This window comes from Schistocerca nitens, chromosome 11 (assembly GCF_023898315.1).
Source record: "Schistocerca nitens isolate TAMUIC-IGC-003100 chromosome 11, iqSchNite1.1, whole genome shotgun sequence".
Classification (NCBI taxonomy): Eukaryota; Metazoa; Arthropoda; class Insecta; order Orthoptera; family Acrididae; genus Schistocerca; species Schistocerca nitens.
The window spans coordinates 59852258-59879092 of record NC_064624.1 but is presented as its reverse complement, the minus strand read 5'-3'; the positions used below and the strand labels follow the sequence as shown (position 1 = coordinate 59879092).

General features: G+C 44.6%; 1 protein-coding gene across 3 annotated transcripts in view; it reads right to left on the bottom strand.

The window, feature by feature from the left end:
• LOC126213591 (coatomer subunit beta') overlaps nucleotides 1–26835 on the bottom strand; it is a 159182-nt gene that overhangs the window by 51441 nt on the left and 80906 nt on the right. For all 3 annotated transcript variants that reach the window (XM_049941449.1, XM_049941447.1, XM_049941448.1), the window contains exons 10-11: nucleotides 7190–7390; nucleotides 334–471 (exon numbers count right to left, since the gene is read on the bottom strand). In XM_049941449.1, coding sequence (XP_049797406.1) covers nucleotides 334–471; nucleotides 7190–7390 — 339 coding nt within the window. The remainder of the gene's footprint in view (nucleotides 1–333; nucleotides 472–7189; nucleotides 7391–26835) is intronic.

Here is a 26835-nt window from a genome sequence, read left to right as displayed (position 1 = left end):
TCAAAAGACGAACATTTCTATTGGCGTGGTGTCCACAAATTGCCAGAGAGGTGGTCAAAAAGTACAGAAAGCAATGGTCAGTACTTTGAATAAAATGTTTTTACTTTTCAATTCAAAACTGGTGTTTCATTTTCACAAAAAAACGCTCATTTCATACCGGTACACCTGGTATGATATCCTACAAACCTTTTATTTCCGCTGCGCTCTCTCTCTCTCTCTCTCTCTCTCTCTCTCTCTCTCTCTCTCTCTCTCTCTCTCACACACACACGCACACACACACACACACACACACACGAGGATACGAGTGGGAACTGAGAGCTGCGTGGGCCTCACCTGCTTCTCGAGGAAGTGAGCGACGCGCGTGCGCTGCGACTGGGGCACAGTGGGCAGCACGCGGTCCGCAGTCGCGAAGTCCCCGCGCATCACCGCCGTCTGGTACTCCAGCACCGACACCAGTAGCTGGTAGCTCACCTGCAGCAGGACAGCGGCCGGTCAGTTCCTTCTACCGTGTTCGTAAGACGGGGTTCGGTTCGATCGGTTAGTACTACTCCTCGAAGTCGTTTTTGTTAAACTAATACTTGTGCTCCTGGTTCTGTCAATCTACAATCTAGCTACAGTATAACATAAATTTTTATCAAATTACAAAAATTTTAAATTTGTAATAAGTTTATTCCATTTTTATAAAATTAATATTCATACGTCTGAATACATGTTACTGAATTACAAAAAATGACAATTAAGTACAAGACAACACACAACTCCCTATCCATCAAGACCTGGCACCTACTAAAAGAATTTAATCCTGGTCACCTACACTATGTTATTAAAAGTATCCGGACATCTGGCTGAAAATGACTTACAAGTTCTCGGCACCCTCCATCCGTAATGCTGAAATTCAATACGGTGTTGGCCCACCCTTAGCCTCGACGACAGCTTCCACTCTCGCAGGCACACGTTCAGTCAGGGGCTGGAAGGTTTCTTGGGGAATGGCAGCCCATTCTTCACGGAGTACTGCACTGAGGAGAGGTATCGATGTCGGTCGGTGAGGCGTGACACGAAGTCGGCGTTGCAAAACATCCCAAAGGTATTCTATAGGATTCGAGTCAGGACTCTGCGCAGGCCAGTCCATTACAGGGATGTTATTCTCGAGAAATCACTCTGCCACAGGCCGTCCATTACGAACAGGTGCTCGTTCGTGTATTAAGATTCAGTCGCCATCCCCGAATTGCTCTTCAACAGCGGGAAGCAAGAAGGTGCTTAAAACATCAATGTAGGCCTGTGCTGTGATAGTGCCACACAAAACAACGAGGCATGCAAGGCCCCTCCATGAAAAACACGACCACACCATAACAGCACTGCTTCCGAATTTTACTGTTAGCACTACACATGCTGGCAGATGACGGTCACCGGGCATTCGCCATACCCACACCCTGCCATCGGATCGCCACATTGCGTACCGTGATTTGTTACTCCACACAACGTTTTTGCACTGTTCAATCATCCAATGTTTGGGCTCCTTATGCTAATCGAGACATCTGTAGGCATTTACTGGCGTGATGTGTGGCTTACGTGCAGTCGCCCGACCGTGAAATCCTAGATTTCTCACCTCCGCCTAACTGTCATAGTACTTGCAGTGTATCTTGATGCAGTTTGGAAGTCCTGGGTGACGGTCTGGATAGATTGCCTTTAACACATTACGACCCTCTTCAACTGTCGGCGGTCTCTGTCCATCAAGAGACGAGGTCAGCCTGTACGCATTTGTGCCGTACGTGTCCCTTCAGGTTTCCACTTCACTATCACATCAGAAACAGTGGACCTAGGGATGTTTAGGAGTGTGGAAATCTCGCGTACAGACGTACGACAGAAGTGACACCCAATCACCTGACAACGTTCGAAGTCCACAAGTTCCGCGGAGTGCCGTATTCTGCTCTCTCACGATGTCTTATGACTACTGAGGTCGCTGATACAGAGTACCTGGCAGTAGATGGCAGCACAATGCACCTAATATGAAAACCATATGTTTTTGGGGGTGTACTGGATACTTTTGATCACATAGTGTATACGGAAGATTGGTGAAGAACTGCAAAACTTTGACTCAAAGAGAGCTTCAAAGGAACAGTGGGCTGCAAGGGGACATAAGAGATGAAATTTGGTAGATGATCACAACAAGATCAAAGTATTCGCCCTCCGAAGAAATTACGGACAACTTTGAATTTTGTCAGAACGAGTAGTGGTACGTGTAAGCAACTGATCAAGTGATCGCGCCAATTGGAGAGTCCCGGACTGGATGTCAGTGCGGTAAAATCCGATCGGTGAAGCACTTAGTCGTGCGTGAATTGCACGACTATGAGGGTGAAGGACAGAGACAGACCATCTGAGTCAAGTGCATAATGGATAAAAAACATTTGTAATATAGTACAGAATTATACACGGTCCAGTCACTTTAATGTGACAACCGCCTACATTCAATGTCACAGACGGCACACGGCATCAGTAGCAGTGGAGGGTGTGTAAAGTGGAGAATAGTGTGGTTGTCGTAATGCACAAACAGAGAAATTTATCTGACGTCCAAAAGGGCGTGACCAGTGGCTTTTGGGCAGAGACTGGAGTATTCGCAAAATGGCTGAGTCTGTAAACTGTTCGCGTATCGCCACAGTTAAATTCTAAAATGGTGCACGGCAAAATGGAGCATCCAAAGCCGACACTGAGACAACTGTGGTCCACCGTGAGCTGTAGAGGACAGGGGCGAACGAGAGCTCTGAGACTGTCCGTCCACCCGTGCCGATTGCTATTTGTCACTGGCAAAGACCGGAATTTGCACGCCGACACCGCAACTGGACGTCCACCGAACAGTGACACGTGACCGTGGCCTTTGAGATGACTTATATTTTATGCTCCGTCAGAAGACGACCGTCAGCTTGTACGGAAACATCTGAAACAGAACACCCTGCTACAAGAAGGGTCCAGGCCGGATGGCATCCTGGAAGATGCGACAGATCGACCCGAGCCTGCATCTATGCCCGAGGACCACATCCACTCCTACACGTAGTTTTTCTTTTTTCCTTGGCACGACAGTATCTACTGGCAGGACACTGCAACGTTTCACACGACTCTTCCCGCACGTCTCGCAGTGGTCCGAGCTGCAAAAGGTGATTATTCAAACTTTTGAAAGGTGGTCACATTAATGTATCTGGGCACTCCAAGAATATTGTACCTCAGTACAGAGTTAATTAGAATATTTCAGTTAATATATTATATGACGATTGCCTTTTTAAACGTTGCACGAGTAAATAATATATTGTCAATAAATTGCTGTACTCGATGTGAATCTCTGAATTGTATTTACTCTGTGTATTATGCCGTCTTTGGTGAGCTGAAATATTATTGCACAGCCCAAATCTGGAGTTAGCTCGAGTCGGTCGTAGAGGTTAGATCTGCGGCTAAAATTAAGATTGTGATTCAGTGTAAACAAACCGGTGCCTCCGAAGGTAGGGACAATTGCCGAATGCACACTGACTCCACAGTGGAAGAAGTGTCTCTGTTCCAATGTGAAAGCCTCGACAAAATTGCAATTCCGACTGTGTCGCTTGTTCCCGACATCGGTACTGTATTCGCATGTTACGAAAATGTGACATACTACAGGAAAGTGAAGTACAGAAAATTTACATTCTATTTTGTGTGTAGTTTTTTTTAAGTTAACAATGAATAAGACAGAAATCCAGTAATTTGTAGGAAAATTTTTTCTGTGGGTGATTGAAGGCACAAAATTGCTATGTGTGATACCTGAGGGCAACCATTGTGGTCCAAAATGACTGTGAGTAGCCTTGGAAAACTCAGGAAACAAAGTCATCTGACAACAGGTTTATCAATTCACAGGCAAAGTGCTACACCAATGCAGATTACTTCTCCGATTCCAGTGTACTTCATAACCTATATGGAACCGACCAAATAATTAATAGGTTTCTGGAAATTATTACCTGAAATTGAAAGCTTGTAATATGTTACTCATAATTAACAATCTGCAGTAGTAAATGATTTAGGGATGGAGGATCTCAGAGATAGAGAGAGATAGATAGATAGATAGATATAGAGAGAGAGAGAGAGAGAGAGAGAGAGAGAGAGAGGGGGGGGGGCGGGGGGGGGGGCGGGCAGGGGAAGGAGCTAATAGGGCAAAGTATACACAGCTTGCCACTCAGCATATTTGGGATTGTGTACTCATCAACCAGTTTATCAGAGAGAAGGGATCGTGACATCACAGCAGAAAGCTGAGTTTGTCGATGCTGGGAAAATATTTTAATTATACACAATTACAAACATCCAAAGTGATGTAGACACCACTGCAACAAGTAATTTAATGCGAGACACGAAGGGTGAGACATCAGGAAATATCCCAAAAGTGGACAACAAATGTTGAACGTGTGACGTCCCAAGATGACGTGTGACGTCGCAAGGTGACGTGTGACGTCGCAAGGTGACGTACTCGCTGCACGTGCAGTGGTTGACTTTTTGATTCTACCTCCGACAGTAGGGAGCAGTGCTACACAATGGTGAAAATTTCAAATATCTTTTGTAAATCAGTGTCCACTGCAACAAAGCAAATTCTGTTCTTATTTTGTGTTTTTTTTTTCCTTTTGTTCCTCTCTCTCTTTTTCTTTCTATTTGTTTATGTATATATTTTACAGACACTATTTAGTAACAAAAACTTACGTCATTTACTGCCAATAACCAAATTCAGAAGCTTATACACATTTACTTGTGACACAATACGGTAAGTTTTTGTCATACTGTACTTTGAAATGAGCCGGCAGAGACCACGAGATCAGTAAATATAATAATGTAAACACATAATTATGTAATGCCATGAATAACATACTGCCTGTGAGACCGAGACTCGAACCCTGAGCCCCGTGCTTAAGTCGTGCACGTACCCTGGAGTCACACTGATGTGAATATTTGACTTCAGTTGGGATTGTAACGTTACACATATTTAGGCGAGCTAATCGGCAGCCCAGTATCAGTACGAGGTAAGACGAATTTTTCGTACGGCTGAACGCTAGCGGGCCCAGGTCTCGGGACGCGCTGTGGCAGTTCCCGCTTCCGGCTAGGTGCCCAGTATGGCGAGTCCAGGTACAAATACTGGCGGCATTTCCAGATACAGAGAAAATCCCGAAGCTGACAATTTGGACAGCTGTTACACACGTGGCATTCGTGCAGGAGATGCTCCGAGAAATGGCTGACTGTCGGAGACTCTTAAAAACGGCTAAGTTACAGTTCTTCGAGATTCAACATTAACTCTCAGTCAAATATTAGTGCAGATACAAATACATCTTTTATGTCAGAAAAGTTAGGCACATCCAGTGACGTGCCAGTGTTTCAATATCTGTAAAACTAAGGAAGCTAGTATTTACACAATTAACTTCCAGTGCTACTGAAAACTATTATAATTTTGTAAGTGGTCAATACAACGTGTCGGAGGACACCGCAGTTGAAAAGAGAACTGAAAGACACTTCTTTAAAGAAGGCATAAATAATTATTTAAACAATACTCTAAGACAAATTATTGTCATTTATCGTGAGCACAGCTGTGCAAGAATGCTGACTTATTTACTCGTTAACTGACTACTGCTTATATTTATCGTAAACGATCTGAATGTGACCAAATATTTATGACATTTCTATATTTAAGTACTGTTCTAATATATTAATTTAGTCTGGGAAGTGGTCAACTTGAATCAAATCATGTCTGTAGAGTTTAAGGACAATGTATTTTGGTGGGTATGGCCTTCAGTCAATGGAAAAGTAGATAGTAACAGAACATTACGGGTGTCAAGTAGAGACTGGGACTCGTCGAGTGAAGAGCCCGAGGGAGCAATTCTGGCCACGTTATGTCGAGTTCTTGAAAGATATCAGACCTGCCCGAGGTAACATGCGTCACTCGATCGTGTAGACAACTGAAACTGGGCAGTGAACAGCCACTACCCTACTTTGACTTTTGAAGGCGCTTTTATTTTGAAAGGTTTGAATGCACTCGAGAGTAGGATTAACTTTTGCTACTTTATTTATGGACCTGAAATAGACAGTATAGAGTTACTGTTCTTTGTAATGCACGTGTTAATTTGTGAGTTATCACGCAGAACTCTGAACTCTTTTGAGCTGGTGTATACTTTGTGTACTGTGTTATGAAACAGACTCAGTTTTCGTGTATCTGTGATGACTATTTTGTCTGGTGATTTTGCTACCATTCTCACAACTCTCTCAGTTTAACTTTACTGCCTTTGAGAAGGGTATTTTCTGCCCATATTTTAACTGAATATTGTAGGACCACTTCCCGATTATTTGACATGTCCTTTCTGCAATAAACATCGTTCAACATAATTCTATCGTCTATAGCAATTACAGACATTAGAATAGAATCCATTTTATTAAACTGTCGATTTAACTTTATTTTGTATTTCTGTATATTTTATTAACTCACAATTCTAGCCAATGCATTGACTATTTGACTGCAGGATCACACCCACATTTATTACTCACAGTGAATCAGCCGCAGGGCACGAAAGCAGACGTGTGTGGCTCGAACCTACGACTACACGGAGCTATTCTTTTTAAACAGAGCTGTGCATAGCACAAATACCTAAAGCACGAGTAACTGCAAGTAAAGGCGCAACTGGTTTGTTCGTACAGGGTGCTGTTTGGGACGGCAACTAAACGTAACTATAATTGTTAGGTAACGTTGCAGGACGATCGGGTGTGACGTATGTCGTCTGGTGATGTCACACGTTCAACATTTGTTGACCACTTTTGGGGTATTTCCCAACATTGGGGGGCCCTTGTGTAACATTAAATTTCTTGTCTCACTGTCATCTACATCACTTCGGTGGTTATTAAACATTATTAAGAATCACCCTGCCTATGTGCAAATGTGCACACCCTGGCCGCCCCCCCCCCTCCTCCTCTACACACACACACACACACACACACACACACACACACACACACACACACACAAAAATCACCGATATCGTAGAAGTAAATTCTACAGTAGGTAACACTATAGAGAAAGGAATGTCGTGACACTACACATTATCAACAGTATTAAAACTCCTGGGTGAGGGAGGTGCATCAGCAGGCAGTAGTTCTGTTCCAGGAGGACAGAGCAGCCGCCTCACCGCACTCCCAGCTTACTCACCACACCGAGCTCCTTGTCGCAGAGGTAGAGACGATCCTCGCGCGCCACGTAGCCCAGCACGTACATAGTGCGGTCCAGGTGCGCCACCGTCACGATCTCGCCGCCCACGTAGTAGTTGACTCGGTTCACCGTGTTGGTGTAGATGAAGCAATCGCCCACCCACAGACCCGTGCGCACCGTCTCCGCCTCCTCGCCGAGGAACTGCGAAGGCAGACGCCGGGATCGAGCTGACGACAGTGTCCGTAAATCGATAAATGGGGACGACGAGAGAGGGGGGGGGGGGGGGGGAGGAAGAGTAGTCGAGAGTGACTGACTGGTGAAAGAACTGAGTGAATGAGTAAAGAAGAAAAGGAGCGAGGAAAGGCACGAGAGATTCGAGTCGGTGAGCAAATGAGGAGAGTGCCACCGAGTTACAGAGTTAGGTAGGAGAGGGAGTAAAATGGGCCGAGTTCGCACAGCTTGCCGCTCAGCACATCGGGAGTCTTACACTCGTCAATTTTGTCAGATGGCGACACGGTCATCATAGCGGCGAGCCAAGTTGAACGAGCTTACGTACGAGATCTTAGATTAAGCATATGGTTACTGGGATATTAATTTTTAAAAGAAATTAAAGGAATCACTAATAAACCTGCTGACCATATACATCAGATAAATTCTACAGCAGGTAACATTACAAAAAGAAGAACACACTAACATTTGGAAAGATGTGGCGTAGTTTCTGACCTTTGCTGACAATTATTTGTACAGCTAGGAGCAGAACAACAGCTTCACCATCAGAACAGCTAACACAAATGCAATGCAACATCCACCAGTGACACTATATGTAATAACCGAGCACAAGGTGGCGCAGTGGTTAACACACTGGACTCGCATTCGGGAGGACGACGGTTCAATCCCGCGTCCGGCCATCCCGATTTTGGTTTTCCGTGATTTCCCTACATCACTTCAGGCAAATGTTGGGATGGTTCCTTCGAAAGGGCACGGCCGACTTCCTTCCCCATCCTTCCCTAGTCCGATGAGACTGATGACCTCGCAGTTTGGTCTCCTCCCCCCAAATCAACCAACCAACCATTATATGTAACAAAACATTTAGTGAGCAAGATAGAATGAGGGCAAGATCTATTTATAACTTATCGTGCAAAATTTCAACAGGTGTCACTTCAGAGTGCTGCACATAAGTCAAAATCTTTATATATTTCACGCCACTGAAGACATTTCAAATGAAATGACAAACTTTTACGGCAAAACAAACGTAATTATTCTTTCTGTACGCAGCGTAGCACAGCTTAAATGTATTTAGCACTGATTTACCAGTGTTAAAATACACATCCGCAGTGTGGCGAAACGCATCAGATACCCGTATTTGTCAGCTCCAAAGAGTGCAAGGGAGAGCTCTGCGACTCGCCTCGCACTTACCGCGTGACTACCGGAACGGGGCCTCGCGTGAGAAATCGGGCATCCCCACGATAAGGGATCACATAAAACAGACTGCCTGATGGCAGTTCTGTGAAATGTTGTAGCAGTCTGACAATCGGCTAGTTCCAAGTCTGGGAAACCGGCAGCACAGATGACACAGATCACGAACCACCGGGCGGCCCGACTCGCTTCGGCAGTGAGATAGGCTCCAAAAACACGCATCAATGCTCACAAAACAGAGGTGATAGACAAAACCGTTAGGCGAACACAACTACACTGCGAGGAAATGCGGAAACAGTTTAACAAAACTTAGCCTGCGCAAAAACAGACAGTTAGGCTGTCTTTTAGAAAAAGAGCAGGTACTCTCTACAGAGGGAGATCTTTAGAAGAGAAAGTAATTTCAGGTGTATGCCAAAAGTTACAATACGCAGGGGGGAGGGGGGGGGGCATTTTAACCCATAAGGAGGGGAGGGGGGGGGTGCAATCAGGATGGAGATGAGACACAGCAAAATGTTTTAGATAAAAGTTGTAGGTGGTAAAGAGGGTCACGCTTTGCTGCCAATGGCAGTGACCTCGAACGTGATTTTCGTGATGTTTTGGAGGTTAATGTGACTTTTTAAAATGGGAACCTTAATATTTAATTTAAGATTTGAAAAGTGTGGCATATTTTATGTATAAAATGATACATTATTCAAGGTCACGGCAAGGCTCGACGGAAGTCGAATAAGCAAGTACGTTTTTATTTCTAGTAGGGATTGATTCTGAAAAGAGGAGGGATACAGCAAAATGCAATGTTAGATGCACATCGTAAGGGGCACAAGGGGTCACATACCATTAACAATAACCAAGCTTTCAGAAGGAATTATCGAAGGTCATTCGAAGGCCAAGTTTTGTTTCATGGCAACCCCTATTTGTGACATTGGATTTGGAAAGGGCAAACAGAGATTTGAACTTTAAGTTTTAATTAATATGTTTATTAGGAAAAATAAATACATCACAGAATATAAATGTTATAGTGGCATTTGCAAGACAGAACAAACATAAATAAAATGTAGGTCACCGATTTACAAGTCGCTGAATGTGCCCCCTCACCTCTCGTTCTTCTGTATGCCCGTCCACTGGTAGCAATGCGTGACACTCTTTGCCACCTACAACTTTTAACCACAACTTTTTGTGGTTTCTCACTTTCATTCTGAGTTATGGATTAAAATGGTCCACTGTGTATATGAAGTTTCAGGAGGCTCCTTAATCACAATGCTGAAAAATTGTAGCAAAAAGCAGAAAGACCTACAGTGGATCACCATTCGGTGTAGGGACCGGCAACTGACCCTCGACATAAACAATGTCTGTAAAATATCCGAGTGCACGTGTACAGAGTGATCTGAAGTAGAGAGACCACATACAACAAACTGCAGGTAAGGCAGAGGCCACAAACAGATTCATTGGAAGAACCGCCAATTCCAGTGGCAAACACTGCAACAGGTGTTCTGCATTGCGGTGAAGCTTACTGACAATAGTTCAAAGAGCGTACAATCCTACAAGAGTCAACCAATATATTCTTCTCTCCTACATACCGGGTGATCAAAAAGTCAGTATAAATTTGAAAACTGAATAAATCACGGAATAATGTAGACAGAGAGGTACAAATTGACACACGTGCTTGAAATGACACGGGGGTTTTACTAGAACCAAAATAAAATCACAAAAGTTCAAAAGATGTCCGACAGATGGCACTTCATCTGATCAGAATAGCAATAATTAGCATAACAAAGTAAGACAAAGCAAAGATGATGATCTTTACAGAGAATGCTCAATATGTCCACCATCATTCCTCAACAATAGCTGTAGTTGAGGAATAATGTTGTGAAGAGCACTGTAAAGCACATCCGGAGCTACGGTGAGGCATTGGCGTCGGATGTCGTCTTTCGGCATCCCTAAAGATGTCGGTCGATCACGATACACCTGAGACTTCAGGCAACCCCGAAGCCAATAATCACACGGACTGAGGTCTGGGGACCTGGGAGGCCAAGCGTGATGAAAGTGGCGGCCGAGCACACGATCACCACCAAACGACGCGCGCAAGAGATCTTTCACGCGTCTATCAATATGGGGTGGAGCGCCATCGTGCATAAACGTCATACATTCCAGCAGGTGTTTATCAGCCAGGCTGGGGATGATGCGATTCTGTAACATATCGGCGTACCTCTCACCCATCACGGTAGCAGTTACAAAACCAGAATCACGCATTTTCTCGAAGAAAAAAGGCCCGATAACGGTAGATGTGGTAAATCCAACCCGTACCGTGACTTTCTCGTCGTGCTATGGAGTTTCCACGACAGTTCTAGGATTTTCGGTAGCCCATATTCTGCAGTTGTTGGCGTTGACAGACAGGTCGGAGTGCGAAATGAGCTTCGTCGGTCCACAACACGTTACTCAACCGATCGTCATCTTCCGCCATCTTTTGAAACGCCCACACCGCAAATGCTCTCCACTTCACTAAATCGCCAGGTAACAGTTCGTGATGCTGATGGATTTTGTACGGATAGCATCGGAAGGTACGCCTAAGTGTCAACCGAACAGTAGTGTATGGAATGCCGGTGCGACATGCGACTGCACGAGCGCTGACTTCCCCGTGCATAGACGAACCCGCTACAGTCTCAATTTCTTCCTGAACTGTCTCGGCAGCATTACGCCTTGTGCAGCATTACGCCTTGTGCAGCATTACGCCTTGTGCAGCATTACGCCACTTCGGGTTCTATCGTCTAAACAACCCGTGGCTTCGAACTCGTTCTCGCCACAGCTGCATTTGTCAACGGACCTTTACCCATTCGAATCCCCTTCCTATGGCGATAGGATCGTAACGCTGAACTAGCACATTCCCCATTCTGATAATACAGCTCCACTAAAAGTGCCTTTTCAGGTAACGTCAACATGCTGCGACTGCTGGCACACCCAATTCTCTCTCTCTCATTACAGCTCCTTTTATACACAATTGTCATGCGCAGTCACTGACATTTTGCTGTTCAGTGCCATCTGTCGGACATTTTGTGAACTTCCCCCCCCCCCCCCCCCCCCCTAATAAAACCCCATGTCATTCCAAGCATGTGTGTCAATTTTTGCCTCTCTATCTACATTACTCCGTGGTTTATTAAGTTTTCAAATTTGTACTGACTTTTTGATCACCCGGTATATGTTATGAAAAGATCGTGAAGGTAAAATTAGATCCCACACAGACTTAACAGCAATTATTCTTCCTGTGAACTATTCGTGACTGGATCAAGAAAAGGGGAAGTGACTGTAGTACACAAAGTACCCTCCACCACCCAGCGTAAGGTGGCTTGTGGAGTCTAAATGCAGATTTCGATATAAGGAACAGTGTAATGGACTGTCAATTTGTTCATTTCGTGACTAGCAGAAATCAATAAGGTAACAGATGCACAATTAAGTGATTAATGTGCTACTGATAATTACGTACTGAACACCAAGGAAATTTTCTTTAGGCCGATACAATGCTAATTTGTGATTTGAAGACGGTTGCTCGATGAAAACCAGTTGTATGTAAATAGAATGAAATTTTCACTCTGCAGCGGAGTGTGCACTGATGTATCTCTGACATCGATCTGTTGTAGAATTTTAGAACATGTATTTTACTCGTGTATCATGTCATTTCTGGAAACACAGAATCTACTCTGTTGGAATCAACACGGATTACGGAAACAGCGATCGTGTGAGACCCAACTTGCTTTATTTGTTCACGAGACCCACAAAATATTAGATACAGGCTCCCAGATAGATGCCATTTTCCTTGACTTCTGGAAGGCGTTCAATACAGTTCCGCACTGTCGCCTAATAAACAAAATAAGAGCCCTCGGAATGTCAGACGAGCTGTGTGGCTGGATTGAAGAGTTTTTAGCAAACAGAACACAGCATGTTGTTATCAATGGAGAGACGTCTACAGACGTTAAAGTAACCTCTAGCGAGCCACAGGGGAGTGTTATGGGACCATTGCTTTTCACAATATATATAAATGACCTAGTAGATAGTGTGGGAAGTTCCATGCGGCTTTTCTCGGATGATGCTGTAGTATACAGAGAAGTTGCAGCATTAGAAAATTGCAGCAAAATGCAGGAACATCTACAGTGGATAGGCACTTGGTGCAGGGAGTGACAACTGACCCTTAAAATACACAAATGTAATGTACTGCGAATACATACAAAGAAGGATTGTTTATTGTACGATTATATGATAGCAGAACAAACACTGGTAGTAGTTACTTCTGTAAAATATCTGGGAGTATGCGTACGGAATGATTTGAAGTGGAATGATCATATAAAATTAATTGTTGGTAAGGCGGATGCCAGGTTGAGATTCATTGGGAGGGTTCTTAGAAAATGTATCAACAAAGGAGGTGGCTTAAAAAACACTCGTTCGACCTATACTTGAGTATTGCTCATCAGTGTGGGATCCGTACCAGGTCAGGTTGACAGAGGAGATAGAGAAGATCCAAAGAAGAGCGGCGCGTTTCGTCACAGGGTTATTTGGTAACCGTGATAGCGTTACGGAGATGTTTAGCAAACTCGAGTGGCAGACTCTGCAAGAGAGGCGCTCTTCATCGCGGTGAAGCTTGCTGTCCAGGATTCGAGAGGGTGCATTTCTGGATGAGGTATCGAATATATTGCTTCCCCCTTCTTACACCTCCCGAGGAGATCAGGAATGTAAAATTGGAGAGATTCGAGCGTGCACGGAGACTTTCTGGCAGTCGTTCTTTCCGCGAATCGTACGTGACTGGAACAGGAAAGGGAAGTAATGACAGTGGCACGTAAAGTGCACTCCGCCACACACCATTGGATGGCTTGTGGAGTATAAATGTAGATGTAGATGTAGATATAAAGCTTCCTGGCAGATTTATACTGTGTGCCAGGTCGAAACTCGAACTCGGGACCTTTGCCTGTAAATAAATGCACATTACAGCAACAGTCAGTGCTTTTCTGATGCTGCTCTTTAAATAAGTTTTATTTACTTAATCTCTCGCAAATGCACCCTCAAAATCTATACTACTATATAAAGACAAGTTGCCATCTAATATTGCTACCAAAAATCTCAAAAAGTAGTGACCAATTTACTTCATATTTTTACAACACGATATTTTAGTAAATTTTCAGATGGACATGGGCTATATATGTTTAGAATATATATAATATGTAACATTAAAAAAGGGGAAATGTTGTTACCAAAAACATCAAAAATTTCTTGTCCAATTTACTTCAAATTTTTAGACGATATATTAATAAACATACAGACAGACCTAGGCTACATACTTTTTCAAATGGTAATGTACAGTCATCTTGAGGTTGACATACAGGTTTTCTCTTGAAACTGGCTGTGTTTCATTTTCTTTCTTGTAGTCAGTTTCAACTACGGTAGGAAGACATGTGAGTCATTAGACGAATTATTTTTCTCATGTGTATTCTTTCTACTTACATTTGATTTGAAACAAATATTGTACACACAACAATATACTGTTTTGTTTTCTTCCTCACCATCAGTTTTACACAGAAAGGTTTATTTATGGATTATTGACTTACAATTAGAATACAACAACAGAATCTGAATTGTTCAAAACTTTGTAGGATTACAAAGTTTTCACAGATTAAAACCCTATCCTCACACATCCAATAGTTGGAGGTATCTCTCGTACACCATGTACCAATGATCCCCACTGACTTACCATCCATTTTAAGCAACTTCCATTCCGAATGAAGGTTTCATACACAATAACAATAAACAAGGATTGAAGTCAGAGAGGGGCACAAGAAGGTGATGAACAGAGAAGGGGAGAGGAAATGGAGATAGAAGAGGAAAGGAGGACATGAACGGGGGAGGGGGACTGAGGCGAGAATATGCGCGCGCGCGCGCCCACACACACACACAGACACACACACACACACACACACACACACACACACACACACACACACACAGAGAGAGAGAGAGAGAGAGAGAGAGAGAGAGAGAGAGAGAGAGAGAGAGAGAGAGAGGAGGTGGAGGGGGAGGCGGACAAAAAGAGGGGGTGAAAGAGATGAGCAGAAGGGCGGGAAAGAGTTTACGATGTATATCCAATACCTGTACTTATTTAGCAATTGCAAAGCACTGCCGGGTTCACTAGTAATTTATACAGAATCCTTTGCACCTCAAGACATCACAAAACCTCCACCGTACTCTACCGTACCGAAATCATCTGCCTTTTATCAAACTGTCAGTTATCGAGGAGATGTTATTTTTCAACTTTGTGTGGGCTTTGTCTCGAGCTAGGTGCAAATTTTTCGGACTCTGGACTGGCTCGAGGGGAGTGACCATTCTAGCACCGAATCTCCTCCAAATTCTACACAACTGCACCGAGGAAGATACCTACAGATATGACAACTGAAATTACACAGATTCGTGATCGAGAAAGCACCGAGTGCTACTGTGGAGATATGCCGAAGCGTTTTCCTATTTCGATACAAACTTGATGAGCACTCTGACACTGCAAATACAAATTAGTTCTATTTTGGGCACAAATGCAGTCTGTTATTGGAGGGCAACTTTCTGATCACCTTCTATCGTCTGGGTACAGAGCATATCTCCATTATACTCAAAAACTGAAGGTGGACGATCTTTGTGTGCTATTATAATTTCACCCATTTCCTGTCACATTCCTGTCCAGTGTGCCGGTAAGTCTCTGTAGTCGCTCTGTTTCACCATCTTATTCTGTCAGTCATTCTACAAGATGTATAAGGATGTAAGTAATACCTCTCGTTACTTTTCCCTAACGACAGTTTCTAAATTTAAGCACTGAGAAGTTAGGATATTGAGGCAACTAATGACACTCAGAGCCCACCCGGAACAAAATGTTGAAGGAGTTGTGTGTCCTGTTATGATGCAGCTCCACTGAGTATACTGGTACACTGCCTCGTAGAAAATGATAAGCACCCAGAAGATACGATACGATGTCAATGGACCAGAATGCATTACTGTTAATACCAGGCCGGTAAGGTATGTGTCAGATGTTGCCCGATAACAGTGAAGGACACGGAGATGCTGCACACACTAATGTGAGACAGTGTTCACAGCACCTGAAGGAGTTTAAAAGGGGCCCCATTGTGGGTCACCATTTGGCCAGCTGGTCAACTCGTCCAACGTCCAGATTTTTGTGGTATTCAGATGCGAAAATGGCTCGGTGTTGGACCTCTTAGGAATGTCAGGGCCAGACATACAGGTCGTTGACATTCTGGTCGACCACAATGGAGGAGAAAGAAGGAGGAGAGATTAAGAGTCTAACGCTCCGTCTACAGTGAGGGATTAGGGAAGGAAATTGGACGTGCCCTTTCGAACAAACCATTGCAGCATTTGTCTTATGCATTTTAGGAAAATCACGGAAAACGTAAGTCAGGATGGCTAGGTGCGGGTTTGAACTGTCGTCCTCCCAAATGCTAGTGCAGTGTGTTTACCGTACTCTGTCAACCACGGTGGAAGCTTGCAGTACTGCACTGAGGATGTTGACGTGCATCGAAAAAGTGAGGGAACGGGAAAGTGAAATTTTCCAAGTCCGAAGAGAATGGCTTCGCTCGAGTTACACTGAAGTATTGACAAGAGCCAGCTGCTACGTGTTAACAAAAACAATGCTACGTCAGCACTTCCGCGTGTCAATGCGAGCGAGCTCAGTAAAAATGTGTTAGATGGGTGCAGACTTATCTGCCTCTCTTACTCTCTTAACATTGTGTACGGTGCGCTTAGGAAGAAACACCGCAACCCATCAGGTTTGAGAAAGCCATTATGACAATGAAACAAATTGGTTAAGCAAATGTGGCAGAATAGGTGCCCACTGACAACTATTAACGAGCAGAAACGATTCAGTCGTGACAAACCGTATCAAAAAGCAGAGCCTCTACTCGATGCCCTAAATATGCCACCTCACTAGGCTACAGGCAGTCGATCAGTAGGATTTATGGCATTCCTGTCATTTGCACTCTGATTATCGTATAGTAGCATCTGAGATCTACGTCTACATCTACATCAATATTCCGCAATCCACCTAAGGTGAGGACTTACCTGTACCACCACTAGTCATTTCCTTTCTTGTTCCACTCCCAGATGGAACCAAGGAAAAATGAACGTCTGTATGCCTCAATATGAGCCCTAATTTCCCACATCGAGAACCGTTCTGCAGTCACCGTCAAATGCCAGTTCTCTATATTTTCTCTATAGTGTTCCTCGAAAAGTATGTCGCCTTCCCTCCGGGGATTCCTGTTTGAGTTCCCGAAGCATCTCCGTAACACTCGTGTGAGGTTCGAACCGACCAGTAACAAATCTAGCAGTCCACCTCTGAACTGCACGAATGTCTTCCTTCAATCCGACCTGGTGCATATCCCAAACACTTGAACAGTACTCGAGAATAGGTCGCACTAACCTGTATGCGGTTTCCTTTACAGATGAACAACTTTCCCAGAATTCTGCCGATAAAGCGAACTCTACTGTTCGCCTTTCCTAACACAGTCCTCACAAGCTCGTTCAATTTCATATCGCTTTGCAGAATTATGCTCAGATATTTAAGCAATGTGACTGTCACACATGACACTACAGTTTTGACTTACATTTTTCTACATTTAGAGTCAGCTGCCATCCATCATACCAACTAGAAATTTTGTCTAAGACATCTTGTATCCTCCTAGACTCAATCAACACCTTCTGTACACCACAGCATAATCAGCACACAACTGTAGATTGCAGCTCACCCTGTGCACCCAATCATTTATGTATATAGACGAGAATAACGATCCTATCGCACTTTCCCGGGCCACTCCTGACGATACCCTCTCGTCTCTGACAAACACTCGCCATCGAGGACAACATACTGGGTTCTGTAACTTACGAAATCTTTGAGCGACTCAAATACCTGTGAACTTATTCTGTACGATCGTACCTTTTTTAACAGCCTACAATGGGGCACTGTGTCAAACGCTATCAGGGAATACGGAATTTGCCTGTTGCCCTCCGTGCACTGTTCACAGTATATCACACGAGAAAATGGCAAACCGGGTTTCCCACAAGCTTTCCAAAACTGTGGTAATTCATGGATATAAGCTTTTCAATCTCAAGAAAGTTTAATATATTTGAACTGAGAATATGTTCAAGGATTCTGCTGACCAATGTTATAAATACGGTCTGCAATTTTGCACATCCGTTCCTTTGCACTTCCTATTCCACTACTGCTCCAGTACCCGTCATACTCCTATCACCTTACAATACGTCCACCAATATGCAGCCACGGATGGTAGAGATCACCCTGCAGTACCAGCTGCCAGTGGCGAGTAGTCCAGGCGCTTACCGACATCATTCCAGCCTCTCATATAAACACTTTTACACCCCAGCATCGCTCAGGTCAGGCAGACTATACCGAACCGGCAGCCCACAATCGGCCTCCTGCACACCTCACTGCATACGACATCACAGTCCGTCCGACGGGACGTCACGGGCAGGGACCTCGGAGGGACCGAGGACTCCCGAAACAGCGTGCGAGACGACACGCGTGCTGCCGTCACTGCCACGTCCGAGCAGATTTTCTGACGGGGTGTGCATACCGCACCACAGACGGCAAACCGCTCGCTACAAGTCACCGGCCCGAGTACAGGTCGGACGCTGCAAGACGAGGCGGCGCGAGCCGGCCACCGGGTTCGGCAGGTTCCTCACGTGCTCGTTAAGCCACTGGCCAGTGCCAAAGATACGGCACTGTGACATATTCAGAGAAATAGATGAAGTAATATCTAACCCCGTTTTATTGCATCTGGTGACGCCAAACAGGTACCACGGCCTTCATCCTGACAAACAGTAGGGGTTTCCGACCCGGGAGTGGGCGACCCCTACAATATCGAACCCATTCCCAACTGCACCAGCTGTCTGAAAACAAGAAATAAATTCCCACAACATTCTATGCTATCCTACCTCACTGCTAAGGGGCTAAGGGCAGCCAAACTAGGGAATTACCGTCCCAAGCACAGACTGCTGTTAACATCACGACACGGAGAGTTCCGTTCGGAGTGTCGAAGTAACGGGGAAGCGAGGACTACTGATTGACGGCATCGCACTGTGTTTGGCAACAAAATGAAGTTCTACATTAACCCAGACAACTGTCGTCAGTGAGAATAGCAGTACCTTGCGGAGAGGTCCAATTCTTCCGGTGTTTCGGAGGGGCACGGTGGCATTACTCTCGGTGTCATAGTGCGGCGAGCTATCGGCACGACTCTGGGTCAGGGACGGTAGTGATCGAAGGAATCTGACTTCACAAAAGCGTGTCACGGACATCCCGCATACCGAGGCATTACCTCTCGTACGATAGTATCGTGACACCATTTTTCGAGAGGCCAGTGCTCGTCCACACGCAGCACGTGTGTCTACGAAATGTGTGTGTGATGTCGAGGTACTCCTGTGGTCGACAACATACCCAGAACTACCCCCGACGGAATAAGAGTGAGGTCAGCTTATGTCAGTTCCAGTACCTGGGGTACTGGAGACCAGCTTGCCACAGGAGGGGACACAATGGCTTTTAGAAATTCTTCGCAACCAAACAGTGGATGCATCCGGGCCACACGGGTGCAACATCGTAGAGATAAATGGGCTCATACTACCAAGTACTTCATAAATCTGAGCTGATTTTGCAGCCACTGAAGTTCACATGCCTCGTCAACCTCCTCCCCTTTTGGCTGCTTCACCGGGTGCAGTATATACGTGTGGTTCTATTTGGCCCTTTAACGTAAAACCCCGAGGTACCTCGATTCTATTATTTTGAAAAAAACTTGAAATCTCTAGTATACTCTGGCAACACAAGGACAGACCATCGGAAAAATATAACCCCACTCGTGTCCATTTCGGCACCGACAGTTAACTGTTTGGCCGCTAGATGTCACCCGGTCCTATATTTTTTGCTCAGCTGTTGTGTTTCAGTTGAGGTGGTTGTACTAGTTATCACCTTTACTGTGTTCATCTCCGGATACTCGACAACAAAACGTGAGCTTTCGGCACCTCTCCTACACTGTAGTTATGAAATGCTTTCAAATCAGGATGGCTTTAGTGACCACGAGTTTGACGATGAATTTAGCAGCTCAGAAGGGGAAGAAGAATGTGACATAACTTCGTCAGAGACTGAAATTGACAACAGTTCGTCAGCCAAATGACGAGTGCCGAATAATGGTACGAGAAATACGTCCACTGTCCTCCGGCAAGCTCCTCCGAGATTCACGTTCGCAGAAAACCTTTCTGAAATACGGGTTTAGACTTCACAGCTACACAGAGAGTAAAAAATGACTTCCAAGTTTCAGGATATTTTAGTCAGAGTCCAGCAAACGAGTATACTCACAATTTTATTATTGGTCATCATTAAAATTTAGTAACTCATCATTTTGACCTTTAAAAGCTGTCTTTATTTTCAAGGCTTTAAATGACAGTAAGCAGAATGAACTGTTTGTGGTAGCAATCCACCGACTGGCGCATGCTTAGACATTACTATAGAAGTCTGTACCCTGTGTGAATTTCAGATCTTACACAACGATTGTATGACATAGCAAGTGAGTGAATGAGTTACACAGACAGTGAGTTAGGGAGGAGTGGAAGCAAATTGGGCTTAGTTAACACAGCTTGCTGCTCAGCACGTTGGGAGTCTTACCTCATCAATTAGTTTGTCAGATGGCAACATCATCATCACAGCAGCGCACTGAGTTCACCCACTTTGCATACGAGTTCTTGGATAAGAAGAGTGGTTACTTCATTTTAATTTAAAAAAATTATATATGCTCACATAAATTTTTTAAATTAAAATGAAGTAACCATTCTTCTTATCCAAAATAAATCCATTATTCTTATCCAAAAAAATTTGTATATGCTCATCCTCCCCTCATGAACCATGGACCTTGCCGTTGGTGGGAAGGCTTGCGAGCCTCAGCGATACAGATGGCCGTACCGTAGGTGCAACCACAACGGAGGGGTATCTGTTGAGAGACCAGACAAACGTGTGGTTCCTGAAGAGGGGCAGCAGCCTTTTCAGTAGTTGCAAGGGCAACAGTCTGGATGATTGACTGACCTGGCCTTGTAACAATAACCAAAACGGCCTTGCTGTGCTGGTACTGCGAACGGCTGAAAGCGAGGGGAAACTACAGCTGTAATTTTTCCCGAGGGCATGCAGCTTTACTGTACGGTTAAATGATGATGGCGTCCTCTTGGGTAAAATATTCCGGAGGTAAAACAGTCCCACATTTCGGACCTCCGGGCGGCGACTACTCGAGAGGACGTCATTACCAGGAGAAAGAAAACAGGCATTCTATGGATCGGAGCGCGGAATGTCAGATCCCTTAATCGGGCAGGTAGGTTGGAAAATTTAATAAGGGAAGTGGATAGGTTAAAATTAGATATAGTGGGAATTAGTGAAGTTCAGTGGCAGGGGGAACAAGACATTTGCTCAGGTGAATAAAGGGTTATAAACACAAAATCAAATAGGGGTAATGCAGGAGTAGGTTTAATAATGAATAAAAAAAAAAGGACTGCGGGTAAGCTACTACAAACAGCATAGTGAACGCATTATTGTGGCCAAGATAGACACGAAGCCCACGCCTACTACAGTAGTACAAGTTTATATGCCAACTAGATCTGCAGATGATGAAGAAATTGATGAAATGTATGATGAGATAAAAGAAATTATTCAGGTAGTGAAGGGAGACGAAAATTTAATAGTCATGGGTGATTGGAATTCGAGAGTAGGAAAAGGGAGAGAAGGAAACATAGTAGGTGAAAATGGATTGGGGGTAAGAAATGAAAGAGGAAGCCGCCTGGTAGAGTTTTGCACAGAACATAACTTAATCATAGCTAACACTTGGTTCAAGAATCATAAAAGAAGGTTGTATACATGGAAGAAACCTGGAGATACTAGAAGGTATCAGATAGATTATATAATGGTAAGACAGAGATTTAGGAACCAGGTTTTAAAATGCAAGACATTTCCAGGGGCAGATGTGGACTCTGACCACAATCTATTGGTTATGAACTGTAGATTAAAACTGAAGAAACTGCAAAAAGGTGGGAATTTAGGGAGATGGTACCAGGATAAACTGACTAAACCAGAGGTTGTACAGAGTTTCAGGGAGAGCATAAGGGAACAATTGACAGGAATGGGGGAAAGAAATACAGTAGAAGAAGAATGGGTAGCTTTGAGGGATGAAGTAGTGAAGGCAGCAGATGATCACGTAGGTAAAAAGACGAGGGCTAGTAGAAATCCTTGAGTAAAAGAAGAAATATTGATTTAATTGATGAAAGGAGAAAATACAAAAATGCAGTAAATGAAGCAGGCAAAAAGAAATACAAACGTCTCAAAAATGAGATCGACAGGAAGTGCAAAATGGCTAAGCAGGGATGGCTAGAGGACAAATGTAAGGATGTTGAGGCTTACATCACTAGGGGTTAGATCGATACTGCCTACGGGAAAATTAAAGAGACCTTTGGAGAAAAGAGAACCACTTGTATGAATATCAAGAGCTCAGATGGAAATGCAGTTCTAAGCAAAGAAAGGAAAGCAGAAATGTGGAAGGAGTATATAGAGGGTCTATACAAGGGAGATGTACTTGAGGACAATATTATGGAAATGGAAGAGGATGTAGATGAAGATGAAATGGGAGATACGATACTGCGTGAAGAGTTTGACAGAGCACTGAAAGACCTGATTTGAAACAAGGCCCCAGGAGTAGACAACATCCCATTAGAACTAATGACAGACTTGGGAGAGCCAAGCCTAACAAAACTCTACCATCTGGTGAGCAAGATGTACGAGACAGGCGAAATACCCTCAGACTTAAAAAAGACTATAATAATTCCAATCCCAAAGAAAGAAAGTGTTGACAGGTGTGAAAATTACCAAACTATCAGTTTAATAAGTCACAGCTGCAAAATACTAACGCGAATTCCTTACAGACGAATGGAAATACTGATAGAAGCCGACCTTGGGAAAGGTCAGTTTGGATTCCGCAGAAATGTTGGAACACTTGAGGCAGTACTGACCCTACGCCTTATCTTAGAAGAAAGATTAAGGAAAGGCAAACCTACATTTCTAGCATTTGTAGACTTAGAGAAAGCTTTTGACAATGTTGACTGGAATACTCTCTTTCAAATTCTAAAGGTGGCAGGGGTAAAATACAGGGAGCGAAAGGCTATTTACAATTTGTACAGATACCAGATGGCAGTTATGAGTCGAGGGACATGAAAGGGAAGCAGCGGTTGGGAAGGGAGTAAGACAGGGTTGTAGCCTCTCCCCAATGTTGTTCAATATGTATATTGAGCAAGTAGTAAAGGAAACAAAAGAAAAATTCGGAGTAGGTATTAAAATCCATGGAGAAGAAACAAAAACTTTGAGGTTCGCTGATGACATTGTAATTCTGTCAGAGACAGCAAAGGACTTGGAAGAGCAGTTGAATGGAACGGACAGTGTCTCGAATGGAGGATATAAGATGAACATCAACAAAAGCAAAACGAGGATAATGGAATGTAGTCGAATTTAGTCGGGTGATGTTGAGGGTATTAGTTTAGGAAATGAGACACTTAAAGTAGTAAAGGAGTTTTGCTATTTGAGGAGCAAAATAACTGATGACGGTCGAAGTAGAGAGGATATAAAATGTAGAGCGGCAATGGCAAGGAAAGCGTTTCTGAAGAAGACAAATTTGTTAACATCGAGTATTGATTTGTCACGAAGTCGTTTCTGAAAGTACACTCCTGGAAATGGAAAAAAGAACACATTGACACCGGTGTGTCAGACCCACCATACTTGCTCCGGACACTGCGAGAGGGCTGTACAAGCAATGATCACACGCACGGCACAGCGGACACACCAGGAACCGCGGTGTTGGCCGTCGAATGGCGCTAGCTGCGCAGCATTTGTGCACCGCCGCCGTCAGTGTCAGCCAGTTTGCCGTGGCATACGGAGCTCCATCGCAGTCTTTAACACTGGTAGCATGCCGCGACAGCGTGGACGTGAACCGTATGTGCAGTTGACGGACTTTGAGCGAGGGCGTATAGTGGGCATGCGGGAGGCCGGGTGGACGTACCGCCGAATTGCTCAACACGTGGGGCGTGAGGTCTCCACAGTACATCGATGTTGTCGCCAGTGGTCGGCGGAAGGTGCACGTGCCCGTCGACCTGGGACCGGACCGCAGCGACGCACGGATGCACGCCAAGACCGTAGGATCCTACGCAGTGCCGTACGGGACCGCACCGCCACTTCCCAGCAAATTAGGGACACTGTTGCTCCTGGGGTATCGGCGAGGACCATTCGGAACCGTCTCCATGAAGCTGGGCTACGGTCCCGCACACCGTTAGGCCGTCTTCCGCTCACGCCCCAACATCGTGCAGCCCGCCTCCAGTGGTGTCGCGACAGGCGTGAATGGAGGGACGAATGGAGACGTGTCGTCTTCAGCGATGAGAGTCGCTTCTGCCTTGGTGCCAATGATGGTCGTATGCGTGTTTGGCACCGTGCAGGTGAGCGCCACAATCAGGACTGCATACGACCGAGGCACACAGAGCCAACACCCGGCATCATGGTGTGGGGAGCGATCTCCTACACTGGCCGTACACCACTGGTGATCGTCGAGGGGACACTGAATAGTGCACGGTACATCCAAACCGTCATCGAACCCATCGTTCTACCATTCCTAGACCGGCAAGGGAACTTGCTGTTCCAACAGGACAATGCACGTCCGCATGTATCCCGTGACACCCAACGTGCTCTAGAAGGTGTAAGTCAACTACCCTGGCCAGCAAGATCTCCGGATCTGTCCCCCATTGAGCATGTTTGGGACTGGATGAAGCGTCGTCTCACGCGGTCTGCACGTCCAGCACGAACGTTGGTCCAACTGAGGCGCCAGGTGGAAATGGCATGGCAAGCCGTTCCACAGGACTACATCCAGCATCTCTACGATCGTCTCCATGGGAGAATAGCAGCCTGCATTGCTGCGAAAGGTGGATATACACTGTACTAATGCCGACATTGTGCATGCTCTATTGCCTGTGTCTATGTACCTGTGGTCCTGTCAGTGTGATCATGTGATGTATCTGACCCCAGGAATGTGTCAATAAAGTTTCCCCTTCCTGGGACAATGACTTCACGGTGTTCTTATTTCAATTTCCAGGAGTGTATTTGTATGGAGTGTAGCCATGTATGGAGTGAAACGTGGACGATACACAGTTTAGACAAGAAGAGAATAGAAGCTTTCGAAATGTGGTGCTACAAAAGAATACTGAAGATTAGATGGGTAGATCACATAACTAATGAGGAGGTATTGAATAGGATTCGGGAGAAGAGAAGTTTGTGGCACAACTTGACTAGAAGAAGGGATCGGTTGGTAGGACATGTTCTGAGGCATCAAGGGATCACAAATTTAGGATTGGAGGGCAGTGTGGAGGGTAAAAATCGTAGAGGGAGACCAAGAAATGAATACACTAAACAGATTCAGAAGGATGTAGGTTGCAGTAAGTACTGGGAGATGAAGAAGCTTGCACAGGATAGGGTAGCATGGAGAGCTGCATCAAAGCAGTCTCAGGAATGGAGACAACAACAACAACATCATATATGCTCATATGATTAAAAAATATCTGTAAACTCTTCCCCCCATGAACCATGGACCTTGCCGTTGGTGGGGAGGCTTGCGTGCCTCAGCGATACAGATGGCCGTAACGTAGGTGCAACCACAACGGAGGGGTATCTGTTAAGAGGCCAGACAAACGTGTGGTTCCTGAAGAGGGGCAGCAGCCTTTTCAGTAGTTGCAAGGGCACCAGTCTGATTGATGGACTGATCTGGCCTTGTAACAATAACCAAAACGGCCTTGCTGTGCTGGTACTGCGAACGGCTGAAAGCAAGGGGAAACTACGGCCGTAATTTTTCCCGAGGGCATGCAGCTTTACTGTACGATTAAATGATGATGGCGTCCTCTTGGGTAAAATATTCCGGAGGTAAAATAGTCCCACATTCGGATCTCCGGGCGGGGACTACTCAAGAGGATGTCGTTATCAGGAGAAAGAAAACTGGCGTTCTACGGATCGGAGCGTGGAATGTCAGGTCCCTTAATCGGGCAGGTAGGTTAGAAAATTTGAAAAGGGAAATGGATAGGTTAAAGTTAGATATAGTGGGAATTGGTGAAGTTCAGTGGCAGGAGGAACAAGACTTCTGGTCAGGTCACTACAGGGTTATAAACACAAAGTCAAATAGGGGTAATGAAGGAGTAGGTTTAATAATGAATAGGAAAATAGGAACGCGGGTAAGCTACTACAAACAGCTTAGTGAACGCATTATTGTGGCCAAGATAGATACGAAGCCCACACCTACTACAGTAGTACAAGTTTATATGCCAACTAGCTCTGCAGATGACGAAGAAATTGAAGAAATGTATGATGAAATAAAATAAATTATTCAGATAGTGAAGGGAGACAAAAATTTAATAGTCATGGGTGACTGGAATTCGAGTGTAGGAAAAGGGAGAGAAGGAAACGTAGTAGGTGAATATGGATTGGGGCTAAGAAATGAAAGAGGAAGCCGCCTGGTAGAATTTTGCACAGAGAACAACTTAATCATAGCTAACACTTGGTTTAAGAATCATGATAGAAGGTTGTATACATGGAAGAACCCTGGAGATACTAAAAGGTATCAGATAGATTATATAATGGTAAGACAGAGATTTAGGAACCAGGTTTTAAATTGTAAGACATTTCCAGGGGCAGATGTGGACTCTGACCACAATCTATTGGTTATGGCCTGTAGATTAAAACTGAAGAAACTGCAAAAAGGTGGGAATTTAAGGAGATGGGACCTGGATAAACTGAAAGAACCAGAGGTTGTACAGAGTTTCAGGGAGAGTATAAGGGAACAATTGACAGGAATGGGGGAAAGAAATACAGTAGAAGAAGAATGGGTAGCTTTGAGGGATGAAGTAGTGAAGGCAGCAGAGGATCAAGTAGGTAAAAAGACGAGGGCCAATAGAAATCCTTGGGTAACAGAAGAAATATTGAATTTAATTGATGAAAGGAGAAAATATAAAAATGCAGTAAATGAAGCAGGCAAAAAGGAATACAAATGTCTCAAAAATGAGATCGACAGGAAGTGCAAAATGGCTAAGCAGGGATGGCTAGAGGACAAATGTAAGGATGTAGAGGCTTATCTCACTAGGGG